We start from the raw sequence: 14,184 nt of genomic DNA, 5'->3' as shown, positions 1-14,184 counted from the left end.
CACCGCCCACCCCCTGTTCACCTTGGAAAGAGGTTGAAGGTCACACGTCTTCTTACTTTAATGCTGCACAAGTGACTGCTTGAACTTTGTCACAAATGACCGGCAGAAGAGGAATGTCCCAAGATCCGTGTGTGTGTGTGTGTGTGTGTGTGTGTGTGTGTGTGTGTGTGTGTAGGAGGAGCTCCCACGAGGGGCTCCCCGGTCATGGGTGAGGGCCAGCACACATACGGAGAATTCCTACATTCCACACATTGCTTGAGTGCCTACTGGGGTAGTCATAATGACAACCCACCAGCTACTTACCGCGTGCCTGGCCTGATGCCAATGCTTCCCTCGACCATGCTCTTAAATCCTCCAGTGAAGTAAGTGTGGCTCATCCCATTTCAGAAGGGGAAAACTGAGGGGTGGATAGGCTGAGCCATGTGCCTCAGGTAAGGCAGGACTGAGGGCTGGTCTGGTGCTGGAGCTGGGTTCCTTCCTCCATGCTGTCCTGCTAGCGAATGAGAGGAGGATGTGAACAGTGGGTCCCCGGGGAGCCCCCACCTTGGGAGAGGAGATGGGGGTACAGGTGGGCACCTCGGTGAATGCAAAGAGCCCTGGGGAAGGAGCCTGGGCCCTGGTTTCAGCACTGCCACTAAGGTGTATATAATTTAAAGCACTCTCTTTCCTTCTCTGCACATAGTTTTTCACCTTCATAAGGCAGAGATCAGATATAAAATATTTCTTAAAAATTTTTATTTGCTTTTGTGAGATGTGGGGTGGAATCTAAGGCCCCCTGCATTCAAGGGTAAGTGCTCTACCACTAAGCCACACCCCCAGCCCTGCATAGTAGTTTTAAAATGGTGCCCTAAGGAGACCTGGAATTTCAGAGCAATTCCACAGAAAGCAAAAGATGGTGCAGTAAGGACTGGAACTCTAGGCTCCCACTCCCATTTATCATATTTTCAGCCTATTAACATACTCTTAATGACATTTTAAGATGGCAAACAGTAGTATTTATTTAGCAGTTACTGTGTGACATGCATGTGGTAAATATTTGATCCCAACCACCTATCCAAGCTTTAGAACAATTATTGGAGCAGGTTTAGATTCCACCTATTTTCTTAGAAAAAATTATTTCTTTTTAAAAATTGATTAAATTCACACATGTTGCACAAATTGACGGAACACCACATTATATTTATGTCTATGGTCTGTAACACGATGTTTTGCTATATGTGTGCATTATGGAATTTAATCTGTTTAACAGATCCATTAACTCACACAGTTACCCTTTCTCTGTGGTAAATATATAATTGAGACTTTTGTATATGTCTAAAAACTTACCCTTGTACAAAGGGTTCAGGTGAGTCAAAGAGATAAGATGCATAGGATAGTAAGTGCCTTGCTTAGTAAGGCCCATTCAGTGGGCGATTCTGACCTATTTTAGTTACTTTCTCATTGTTGGGACACATTACCTATACCCTACAAATTTTTTTTGTTTTGTTTTGTTTTTTGTTTTTTTTTTCCAGTACCGGGACTCGAACTCACGACCTTGCGCTTGCCAGGCGGGCGCTGTGCCACTTAGCTAAATCCCCAGCCCCTATGCTACAAATTAAAGGAGCAAAGGTAGCCATCTGGCTCTAAGGGAGGGCAGCATGGCAGAGGGGCATCACAGAGGAGAAACAGTACATGGCAGGGCAGCTGGAAGCACAGAGATATCAAGGTTGGTGAGAGGGGGATGGTTACTGCCAGGGCACGCCCCCAAGTGACCCACCTCCAGACTTCACCTCCCAACATCACGTTTAGCTATAAACTCATCTGTGGACTACCCCACTGATGGGTATCACATCCCCCGTAATCCGAGCACCTCCCTGAAGCCCTACCTATGAGGCTTTGGGGAAACGTCTAGATATAAACCATAACATGACCTCTGCATTTTATTCTGTGCTCTTTCTGAAAGTTTCCCAGTTCTCTTGAAGAGTCTATCATGATTTCAGGGGACAGCCTTCCTGTCTCCCAAAGAGCCACCCCTAGATCAGAGAGAGCTCCCTGTGCCCACACCTCCTGACTTCCTGGGGGCTTCTCAGAGGCTGCTGGGAGGACAGAATCAAGTGTCCCTACTTGCCATCCATAGTGCTGAGGTCACACCTGTGCCCTGATCCGTCCCAGAGATCCTCCCCTCTGGGCATCCTAACCTGTACCCCTGCTCCTTCTTGAGCTCTTCCCATTGGTAAAGATAGTCAATGTTCTGCTGAGCTAGAGTTAGTTTTGATCTTACAAATCCCTCTGGAGAGATCCCCAGAAGGGGGGCTGGATTTGTTTACTCTGCAGAATTATTCCACTCTCCCCCTAACCCAGGTCCTGAGGTCCTGGATTCCCTCTCGCCTGAGGATTTTTCAGCTCCAGGGCGAAGCTCATGGATCCACACAGGCAACCTCAGGAAGAAGAGACCTCGGGTGTGTTTGTCGTTTGCTCTGAGCCTTGGGGAGTATTGGGATGTCAGGGAACCCGAATGCCCACATAGCCAGGTGGGCTCGACGGTGCACAGGCTCTGGGGAGGTAACGTGTGGCCATCCAGGCGGGTATCCGTGGTGTCTGCGGGGCGACCGCCGCTCCATTCCAGCCAACTGGCGGCCTGTGAGAGCACAGAAGCTATGCCTTCCAGCTTCTGAAAGACAAGCTGCAATTAGGGTTTTGAATGAAGTGCCCAGTGTTTTTATGTTAACAACTAATGAACTATCAAATAACAGAACAATATATTGGTTTTTTTGTGGTTGTTGTTTTTTCTCCTGGTACCAGGAATCGAACTCATGACCTTGCGCTTGCCAGGCAGGCGCTTTGCCGCTGAGCTAAACCCCCAGCCCCCTAACAGAACAATATATTAAGGGTGGACAAATGTTGCTGTAGCAAATGTGTCAGTCTGTTGAAGGGTTTAAGAGAATATGTCAAACGTCACGGCCCTCTCTCCTTCTGCACCTGTGTGGCCGTCATATAATCCTGCAGTGGCGTCCCGTTTTACTGCAGGTCTTTTCTCTGGACTGGAGGCCTTGGGCCGCCTGTCTGTCCACACCGGAGTCCTCTTTCCATGGTGCCCTCGAGCTCGTCCACATGGCTCCTTGCTCTGGCTTCTCCATTACCTGTTTTTTCTGCCTAGAACTCTCTTCCTCCAGAGAGCTGTGTGACTCTTCTTCATCCTGTTCAGCTTCCTGCTCAGACGTCATCTTGTCACCAAGCATTTCCTTGGCTTCTCTTGAAAAAAAAACACACACACTTCCCTGTTAACTCTCTGTTCCTTGCTCCAGAGGACTTTTCTTCGTATCAGTTTTTACCACCTGACGTGGTGAATATCCCTTCCCTTCCACTAGACCCGCATGAGATCAGGACCCTCATTTATCTTTTTCTCTGTTCTAGAATGTTCTAATATATACTGAGTAATGGAGTGGCTTTGACAGAAGAGGCTGGACAAGGAAACACTTTCTCTTCACCTTTGATTTGTTCTTCTCCCAAACCTAAGTGCCTGGGAACTTTGCTTCCTTTAAGTGATTACATTATGACCTTCGAGGGCTCTTGGCAGTTTAGCTTTTGGGGGCCCCTTCTCTGGCTTTTATGGTCAGGGCCCCTGAGACAGCCTCTTGGTCCCACTGTTGGGTCAGGCTGCCATTTTCCAAGTGGTCCTGCTCCTAATACGGCGTTACTCTGCGTCTTTCCGTCCAGAGCTCCTGCTGGTCGTACTGCTCGCCTTCCCCGATGGCCTGGGAAGTAGGTAGGAGTAGCTACCTTACAGACACGTAAGGTGAAGCCCCAGAGTTCTGCGGCCCTCCCAAGGTCACTCAGCCCACCAATGGGCTTAAGCCTCTGGCTCCTCCACTTCCCGTCTCTAGCTCTCTGAGCTTTGTTTTGTTGCGTGAGAACCCAGCCACGGCTGCCTATAAACCAAGAATGAACTGAGTATTCATCCAAGTTTTGTGAAAGTAAATGCAGCCTCCCCACCTCAGTAAATTCCATTTGGCTTGAATCAGTAGAGCTTGAGTTCAAGCCTCGTGGACACCTGAGGGAAAATTTTGAATGAGAAAAGTCCCCTTTGAGTCTGATGTCGGATTACTCTTCCCAGTGTAGTCTTGTCCTGGTCCTGCTTCTTCTCAGAAGCCTTCAGTGGCTCCCTATGATGAAGGAGAAAACTTACTCAGTGGCCAAGGCTTCTTGATTAACAGACGTCTGGAATGTCACTGTCACTTACAATTTTTATTCTTTTTTTTTTTTTTTTTTGGTTTTTCTCCAGTACCGGGAACCGAACTCATGACCTTGCGCTTACCAGGCAGGCGCTTGTGCCGCTGAGCTAAATCCCCAGCCCCCACAATTTTTATTCTGGTTCAGGGCATGAACCCTTCCTTCTAATGTTACCTACGTGCACACGCACATGCGCGCATGCACACGCACACACACACACACTTCAAACTTTTGTAATGAATAGACTATATGGTATTTAGGATTTTGTGTTGAAAAGCCAGGCCTAGCACCAAACACCCAGAACGAAGTTGGTCAGAAAGTATATACTGGTGGTACCTAAAACCCTTGTAATTTCACACTTGGATTTAGGGGAAAAGGAGGATGTTTTCCAGTCCAGGTCAAGGAACCCAGAGGCTCGTTCTTTATGAAAGGCTCTCTAGAGTTTTAAAAAATACTTCATCTTCTTGGTGTTTTTCTGCTGCCTGGGGGTACAGAGCACCCATGTTTGGGTAGTCAGGCTGGCTGCTCAGCTCAGCTGCAGTCTTTCTGGGTGGCCTTGGACATGCCCTACAAGCCTCAGTTTTCCTTATCTGAGAAATGGGAGTAAGAGGGCAAGCGTGCTTCCCAGGAGTATGAGGTGCGTTGTAATTACTGTCTGTGATGTGCCTGAGAGAAGGAGAGGTATTGGGCCTGGAGGGAGAGTTCCTCCGCTACTGTGCTGGGGTACTTCTGAGAGGAAAGAGGAGGGATTCCCTTGTCAGAAACAATCTGTGAGAGCTTTCTTAGTGGAAGCTTATTTTGGCTCAGAAGTCCTTACAAGCTCCCCTTGGGAAGAATAGAGTTCAGGATAGAGGCATGGAGTCCTGCAGCTGAAAATGCCTGAAACTCATGCATGGTCTAATACAAGCGCAGCTCACAGAGTGTCACAGTCATAACACGGGGGACCATGTGTCTTAGAAGTTCTCACGCGAGCACCCAGAGCGGTAGAATGTCGGAGCCTCAGCTTGCTGGATCTGGAAGCTCCCAGAGATCCTTCAGCTGGTTTGCAAACCCGTGCTCCCCAGAGGGTGACGGACAAGCCAGTGGGTCCGGCCCTGAGCTCAGCCAGCTCCTAACGCTCCTGTCTGCTATGTGTCTCTGGATGGTTTCCAGGCACAGTTCTGTTAGGAAAGAGATTCTGCCTCTGGAAGCAGCACACAGGTTTGGAATCCCTGAGCCACCGCTGCCCTTAACCCCCACAGCTGAAGCTCACATCACTTATAGACGAGTTTGAAAGAGGTCTGCGAGGCTCGGGGACTTGCTGGACCGAGGCCACCCAGAGAATGGGCGACCTCCTCGGTCTCCTGAGAGCCGGCAGGGACCTGACCTCCGCGCTGAGTGAGCACGGGCTGGTGTGCGGCCTGGGTCCGTGGCCAGGGGGCTCTTTTCTGCCTTTCAGCAGCTCGGTTAAAGTCTGATGGAGACATTCTGGCACACACAGGCCAAAGAGTCACAGCCACATGGCTTGGAAGGGAGGTGTGAACTCTGCTCGTCCCCCCACAAGGACAAGCGTCCCCCTAGAATGGAGCATCCCTCACTGATGCCCTCAGACGCTGCCTGGCCCCTGGAGCAGGGAGCTGTTGCCTCTGCCACACTCACTCCGGGTGGCTCCTGGCTGGTGCAGGTAGCGAGGGAAGCTCTCTCAGCGCCGTGCCACGCAGTCGTGCGCACACAGCCGCCAGGGGTCTGGAGAGACACGCGTGTTGTAATCACCGAGCTGCTGAGTGTCAGAGTGAAGATTTGGAGAAGATGGCAGGGAGCACCAAGCCACGGGGACAGCCGAGTCACAGCCTCCTCAGAGTTCGCAGGCACTGAGTTGCAGAAACTCAGCCTGCACAAGAACAGAAGGGGAGCTGGGCGCGGCGGTGCGTGCCTACGATCCCAGCACTGTGGGAGGCTGTGGCCGGAGGTTTGCAAGTCTGAGGCTCTCCTGGGCAACTTAGTGACTCGGCAAGATCTTGTCTCGGAATGATAAACAAACAAATAAATACATGAACAGATCAGCTGGGGATGTAGCTCCACGGGAAGGCCCTGGGCTCAATCCTCGGAATGACGTGATATGCCTGCAGTTCTCGTGGTCCACACACCAACAGTTCATGTGTAAGCCAGCTGCGGAAAAGTAAGGGTACTGTGGTCAGCACTTACATTCACTGACTTTGTTTTCTAAATGATGTTCTGAAAGCAGTCAGCTGAAGGTCAGCGAAGATAAGCTGTGTGTCCAGGCCACACAATGTCTAGTGTGTTACCCTCCTCCCCGCCTCCCTATCTGTGAAATGGGCTTGGGAATTACACAGAGGCATTTTGATTTACACACGAATGCTAAAAGGGTTGACTGATGAACACACACACACACACACACACACAACCAAAGTACCCACCCAATTACTCAAAGGCTGTGCATACTCAAGAACTGATGTGTGCTTCCTTACACACGCGCACTTTCACCCCAGGTAGATCTCTCCTTGGATCCCGGAGCCAGGCAGCTCATGGCCCCGCCCCAGACAAGCGCCTGCCTGAGCAGCCCGCCCGTAGCAGGGCCAGCAGGCTTGGACTGGACCAGGTACTGTTGGCTTCCTGCTCCGCAGAGCATAGACTGGATCTTCTCCAGAGAGTTCCATGGACCCCACCTCTGCCCTGACCAGGGTTTTGATTTTGCATGGGTATTAAAAACTAAAAAGAACTCATCTGTACGGAGCATGCTGCCCATGTGCGGGGCACTGTGGCAAGCATACTAATATGTAAATCTTATCTACAGTGCTCAGAAAACCCCACGAGCGCAGTACTTCTCATAGCCCCATCTTACAGACAAGGGAACTGCAGCCCAGCGATGTGGAGAAACTTTCTTGAGTTCTACAAGGAGCAAACGGTGGCGCTGGGCCTGGAGCCCTGCAGTGAGATGCCTGAGTGACCAAGCCGCTCTCCCTCCCGGGAGCACAGCCAGGAGGGAAGCGTCCACAGCTAATGCTCAGGCTGGGACATCAGCCGAGGCCCCTTTTCTTTCTTTGGGACTTTACTTTCCAGCTTCAAAAGGAAGAGGTGACCTCTAAAGGCTCTTGGAATCTTCCTTCTGTGGCTGCTTCTCCTAAGTCCAGAACCTTCTATATTTCAGCTAGAATTTCCTGACCCTGGAGTGTACCAGGCTCTGATCTAGGCACTGGGGGTTTGACCGTGAATAAAACATGCAAAGCTCTCGTCTTCGGGAAACCCAGTGGCAAGTGACAGACAGTTATTAGATAAATAAGAACATGCGGGGTGGTGGCACACGCCACAAAGAAAATGGGATGACGTGATAAGGTGGTCGGGCAGGGAGCTGCTTCAAATTGGGGTCGGGAAGTAACATTTGAGCTAAAACCTCACCCAACTGTTACTTGTTCATACTGGGACTGTTAAGTCTGTGGATAACGAAAACTTTCCAACATATTGTGTCATTTTCATCTGAGGGCTGAGCCCCAGATGAAGGCCCCTTTTGAAACGGGGCCTTGCTAAGTCACTAGTTTTGGTAGAAAGTAAGTGCAAAGGCCCTGAGGCAGCTCCCTGTTGGACAGAGGAGAAAGGAGGTGGGACAGGAGTGCAGTGGGCGCTGGAGAGTGCAGGGAGTTATTGCAGAATCCCCAGGGCTCAGATGGCTCTGGGCCTTTTAGGCTATGATATACAGTTTAGATTTAATCTAAACACTATGGGAAGCCACTGGAAGTTTTTGAGCAAGCGAGGGGTATGAATTGATTTATATTTTACAAGGTGTTTCAAAACAGTGGCCCTGGGTGCTATAGCCCAAAATGCCTCCTCTGTGCCCTATTCATCCAGACCAGGTGCCCAGGACCCCTCAGCAAAGCATGTCGGGGCAGCGTGTCCGTTCTACACTCTGCACATGGCCAGGAGCCTCTGCTGCCGCCCGAAGGTGCATTTGCTTTGCATCTTCTCCCCTCCAGGGAGACCCTGGCTCTGCTTCCCTCCCTGCAGCTCGTCTTAACGGGCCTGGCTCCGCTCCTGCGCCTGGCGCCCTGCAGCCCAGTCGCATCTTGTCGGGACCTGCCCCGCGCCGGCCCTGACCTGGGGAACAGGAAGCTTTGTGCACGGCAGGCAGGGCAGGCAGCATGCACCCCTGGCTTGCTGCGCCCCGGAGCACGCACCCAGGGCTGGGGTAAGGACTCCTTGCCCCCTGGGGCTCGACTTCCAAAGCAAATGGCTCAGGGGTCCCCCTGGGCTGGGGCAGGCTCGACAGGTCGGGCGAGTGCAGCATTTGCCGGGGGCTGGCTCCCCTGTGCTTGCAGAGGTAGTTCGGGGTGATGCCAGGGGGCAGGCAGGGTGGGGGATACACAACAGCTCTTTGGGACCCAGGGTTTTGGACCCCAAACGTGGACCTCTGCCTCCAGCCTGTCTCCTTTTTTCCAGGGTGCCCGGGCTTGGGGCACCCTGGATGTGGTGGGGACGTTGGGAGGACGGGGCATGTTTGGGTTGCCGAGTTAGGTGGACTTCTCCCTTCTCACCTCTCGCCTGTGGATGGGACCGGCGGGGCCTTGGGGCCTTGGGAGCCCTGTGCCCAGTTCGCTCAGTTCTCTGGAGGACTTGGCGCCGAGCACCTCCTCTTCTCTTTGCCCTGGAAGCTTAACCTCTTCCTTGCCTTTGAAGAGCAAGGCAACTGGAGAAACAAGTCCGGCCTGTTTCATCCAGGAATGCTCCCCAGAAGTTCCTAGGAACAGAGGCTCCGGGGAGGGTCAGACACCAGCCTGGAGCCCCTGCTCCCCGCAAACCCCTGGCCCCGCTGAGACTCATGCTTTGGCCCAGGCTGGACTCAGGGAGGGGCTCGGCGGGAAAGGGCGAGGGACAGAGTGAGGACAGCAGGACGTGTCAGAGCGGCAGAGCATTTGCTCATTAGTTCAGCAGGAACTGATTTCCAAGGACGGGTTCTTAGCTGGCCACCCGCTGTGTGAGCCGGGGTAAGGCTCTATCCCTCCCCATCTGTGCGTGAGGACCAAGGCAGGCCCCATGCTCGCTGAGGGCCGTTTTAGCTCTGACATTCCTGGAGTTCAGGAGCCGTTTCTGCTCTGGTTACAAATGAGGGATGCACAGCGGTGCAGGTGCACGTGAGCCTGCAGCAGGAGCGGCAGCCACAGCCTGTGACCCGAGGAGAGTGACTTCTTTCCTTTTATGAGCCTTAACCTTTTATTATTAATAATGGCTAATATTAAAACTTACTGGATACTAGGCACCCCGCTAACACCTTTACCTTCATTATTTCCTTTGTTTTTTTTTTTTTTGTTTTGTTTTTTGTATCGGGACTTGAACTCACAACCTCATGCTTGCCAGGCAGGTGCTGTGCCACTGAGCTATATCACTGGCCTTCTGTTTTTTTGAGACAGAGTCTCAGTATGTAGTTCAATGTGGCCTTGAACTCACTATGGAGCCCAGGCTGGCCTCAAACTCATGGCGATCCTCCTGCCTCAGCCTCCCGAGTGCTGGGATTACAGACGTGTGCCACCACACTCAGCTCCTTTAATTTTCACAACTCCATGAGATGGATAATGTTCTTATCTCTATTGGACAGGTGAGAAAATCAAAACTCATAAGGTTGCCTTGAGAGACACCTCCTAGCCCATAGTGGAGCCTGGGCTGACAGCCAGGCAGCCTGATGCCACCCCTGGGGTCCCAGCAGCTTTCCTTTTCCACCTGTGTAGACCTTACTCAATTTGGTAATTGCACGTCCCTAATGGAAGGGCCCTATAGGAAGGACAGAATATTCTAAGCTTGGGCTCCTGGCTAAGAATTGGGGCTGTTTTACCATTCCAGGATAGCTACAGAGAGTTTTAGAAAAGAGTAAGTGACCAGCTCTGTGCTATAAGAGCCGGGTGCTTTGGAGAGCATATTTGTCTATGTTCCAATTTCAAAATGAGCCCGAATCAGGCTCTGTCCATGAAGGGTGGGTCACAGGGCAGGTGTCTAGCCAGCTGGCACCACTGACGTGTGAGGAGAGACACTTGTGTCCTGTGCATTGCAGCTTAGCGGCACCCCCAGCTCTGCCTACCAGATGCCCACTCCCCAACTGGGGCAGCCAACAATGCCTTCAGACATTGGCAAATGTCCCCAGATGGTACAAATGCCCTCCAGTTAAGAGCCCCGGCAGCAGAAACCGTTTCTTCCCTAACTGCACCCTCTCTGTTTTGCCAGGAGCCCTTTTCACCATGACTGTTGCCTTCCTGGGTTTGGCCGTGTGGTTGCTCTGTCACGTGACCTGTGAGAAGCCTCCAGAAGGAACCGACTCCTCAGCTTGGCGCTTTACGCACTCCCTTTACAACGCCACCATCTATGAGAACTCTGCCCCCAAGACCTACGTGGAGAGCGCCGTGAAAATGGGCATGTACCTCACGGAGCCCCAGTGGGCAGTGCGCTACCGGATCATCTCCGGGGATGTGGTCAACGTCTTTAAGGCGGAGGAATACGTGGTAGGGAACTTCTGCTTCCTGAGAATACGGACGAAAAGCAGCAACACGGCGCTTCTCAACAGGGAGGTCCAAGACAGCTACACCCTCATCATCCAAGCCACGGAGAAGACCTTGGAGTTTGAAGCCCTGACCCGCGTGGTGGTCCACATCCTGGACCAGAACGACCTGAAGCCTCTCTTCTCCCCGCCCTCGTACAGAGTCACCATATCTGAGGACCTGCCTCTGAAGAGCCCCATCTGTAAAGTGACCGCCACAGACGCTGACCTGGGCCAGAACGCAGAGTTCTATTATGCCTTTCACACAAAATCCGAGATCTTTGCCATCCACCCCACCAGCGGTGTGGTGACCGTAGCTGGGAAGCTCAACGTCACCTGGCGGGGGAAGTATGAGCTCCAGGTGCTGGCTGTGGACCGCATGCGAAAAATCTCCGAGGGCAACGGGTTTGGCAACTTGGCCGCCCTCACTGTCCACGTGGAGCCTGCCCCCAGGAAGCCCCCAGCCATCACCTCGGTGGCGGTGACCCCGGCAGACAGTGACAAAGGCAGCACATATGCCACAGTGAGGGTAGAAGCCAACAGCGCGGGGGATGAAGTGGACTTGCTGGAGGTTGTTGGCGGTGACCCCGGAAAGCATTTCAAAGCCATCAAGTCCTACGCCCGGAGCAACGAGTTCAGTCTGGTGTCTGTCAGAGACGTCAACTGGCTGGAGCATCTCCACGGGTTCAACCTCAGCCTCCAGGCCAGGAGCGGGAGCAGACCTTCACTCCGTTCCCAGATCAGGGGCTTTCACCTACCGCCTTCCACACTGGCTGCTCTCAAGTTCGAGAAACCCGTTTACAGAGTGCAGCTTAGTGAGTTCTCCCCTCCCGGCAGCCGTGTGGTGCTGGTGAAAGTCACGCCAGCCACGCCCAACCTGCAGTATGTTCTAAAGCCGTCCTCAGAGAGCGCAGGGTTTAAGCTTCATGCTCGTACCGGGTTGATCACCACTACAAAGCTCATGGACGTCCGTGACCGAGCCCACTACCAGCTCCACATCAGAACCTCTCCAGGCCTGGCCTCCGCCACGGTGATCATTGACGTTGTGGACTGTAACAACCATGCCCCCATCTTTAACAGGTCTTCCTACGATGGCACCTTGGATGAGAACGTTCCTCCAGGCACCAGGGTCTTAACTGTGACTGCCACAGACTGGGATCGCGGGGAGAATGGATGTGTCACCTACTCCATCACCAGTCCCAGACCCGTGCCATTTTCTATTGACCCTTTCTTGGGGGTCATCTCCACCTCCAAACCCATGGACTATGAGCTCATGAGAAGAATTTACATCTTCCGAGTACGGGCCTCAGACTGGGGAGCCCCTTTTCGCCAGGAGAAGGAGGTGTCTGTTTCTCTTAGGCTCAAGAATTTGAACGACAACCAGCCAATGTTTGAAGAAGTCAATTGCACTGTGTCTATTCACCAAGACTGGCCAGTAGGGAAGTCAGTGATGACCTTCTCGGCCATAGATGTGGATGAGCTACAGAATCTAAAGTATGAGATCCTATCAGGCAATGAACTAGAGTATTTTGATCTAAATCATTTCTCAGGGGTGATATCCCTCAAACGCTCTTTCACGAATCTTGGTGCTGGTCATCCCACCAGCTACTCTCTGAAAATTACAGCCTGGGATGGCCAGAACTATGCCTTGCCCACAACACTGAATGTCACCGTGGTGAAAGACCCTCATTTTGAGGTTCCTGTCACATGCGCTAAAACGGGAGTATTGACACATTTCACCAAGACGGTCCTCCACTCGGTTGGGCTCCAGGACCAGGAGTCCAGTGATGAGGAATTCACTTCTCTTACCACATATCAGATCAACCGCCATGCCCCCCAGTTCGCAGACCATTTCCCCCAGTCCATTGACATTCTGGAGCGTGTCCCCGTCACCACCTCTTTGGCCCACCTGGCAGCCACTGACCCTGACACCGGCTTTAATGGCAAACTGGTCTACGTGATTGCCGACGGCAACGAGGAGGGCTGCTTTGACATTGAGCTGGAGACAGGGCTGCTCACTGTGGCTGCTCCCTTGGATTATGAAACCACCAATTTCTACCTCCTGAATATAACAGTGTATGACCTGGGGACTCCCCAGAAGTCCTCCTGGAAGCTGCTAGCCGTGAACGTGAAAGACTGGAACGACAATGCGCCCAGCTTCCCTCCCGGTGGGTACCAGCTAACGATCTCAGAGGACACAGAGGTGGGAACCACCATTGCAGAGTTAAAAACAACAGACGGCGATTCAGAAGATAATGGGAGGGTTCGCTACACCTTGCTGAGCCCCACAGAGAAGTTCTCCCTTCACCCTCTCACTGGGGAACTTGTCGTCACAGGCCACCTGGACCGAGAAGCAGAAGCTCAGTATGTACTCAAGGTAGAGGCCAGGGACCAGCCCAAGAAGGGCCACCAGCTCTTCTCAGTCACTGACTTGATAATCACGTTAGAAGACGTCAATGATAACTCTCCCCAGTGCACCACAGAGCTCAACAGCCTGAAGGTGCCAGAGGACCTGCCCCCGGGGACCATCTTGACGTTTCTGGATGCCTCGGATCCTGACCTGGGCCCTGCAGGCGAAGTGCAGTATGTCTTATTGGATGACATCCATGGAACCTTCCGGGTGGACCTGATGACCGGGGCGCTGAGTCTGGAGAAAGAGTTGGACTTTGAGAGGAGGGGTGGGTACAACCTGAGCCTGTGGGTCAGTGACAGTGGGAGGCCCCTTGCCCGCAGGACCCTCTGCCACGTGGAGGTGGTAGTCTTGGATGTAAACGAGAATCTCCACCCGCCTCGATTTGCCTCCTTTGTGTACCAAGGCCAGGTGCTGGAGAACAGCCCCCCGGGAACCCAGGTGGTGCGAGTGCTGGCCCACGATGATGACAATGGCTTGGACGGGGAGCTCCAGTACTTCCTCCGGGCCGGCAGCGGCCTCGCAGCCTTCAGTATTGACCCAGACACAGGTGCGGGGCTGAGGTCGGGTGGGAGTGGCAGGGCCCCGGGAGAAAAGGAATGCAGGGAAATCAGGGGCTGTTCTGGAAGAAAGCAGGCCGCAAGCACAAAAGGAAAGCAGCAAACAGGGATTCTCTTTCCTGTTCCTTTATTTTAAGTTAATCTTTGCTGGAGGTCCATATACATAGAGGCACACATTCTGTTTGTGAAAGTAACACACGTGCTTATACGTTTTTATATAGCCATATATAAAAGATAAATATCTGCCTGCCACATCTATCTCTCCAGATATAATTTTTATTAACAATTAGGTCCGCAGTCTTCTCAATTTCTTCTCTTTGCATCTGATATAGTTTCACTATCATTTTATTGTGAGAACATAATTGACACTACTTCTGAAACTGACTTTTTCACATAATGTAAGATTAGGACATCTTATTTGTAAGTACATTTTTGTCCTTTTAATTATCTCTATATTCTCTGATGTAGTTCTACAGTGTATATCCTCATTT

The 14,184-nt window shown here is 52.1% G+C and overlaps 1 protein-coding gene across 2 annotated transcripts in view; it reads left to right on the top strand.

Annotated features, from left to right (window-relative positions):
• Fat2 (FAT atypical cadherin 2) overlaps nucleotides 1–14,184 on the top strand; it is an 89,541-nt gene that overhangs the window by 9,968 nt on the left and 65,389 nt on the right. The window contains exons 1-2 of one of the 2 annotated variants that reach the window (XM_005376164.2): nucleotides 8,334–8,389; nucleotides 10,414–13,683. In XM_005376164.2, coding sequence (XP_005376221.1) covers nucleotides 10,428–13,683 — 3,256 coding nt within the window. In that variant the 5' untranslated portion in view covers nucleotides 8,334–8,389; nucleotides 10,414–10,427. Of the gene's footprint in view, nucleotides 1–8,333; nucleotides 8,390–10,413; nucleotides 13,684–14,184 lie in introns of those variants that run through there. The other variant, XM_005376163.2, reaches the window with a different exon arrangement.

This window comes from Chinchilla lanigera, unplaced genomic scaffold (genome assembly GCF_000276665.1).
Source record: "Chinchilla lanigera isolate Chin_1 unplaced genomic scaffold, ChiLan1.0 scaffold00007, whole genome shotgun sequence".
In the NCBI taxonomy this organism is placed as follows: domain Eukaryota; kingdom Metazoa; phylum Chordata; class Mammalia; order Rodentia; family Chinchillidae; genus Chinchilla; species Chinchilla lanigera.
This window is presented reverse-complemented; position numbering and strand designations above follow the sequence as displayed.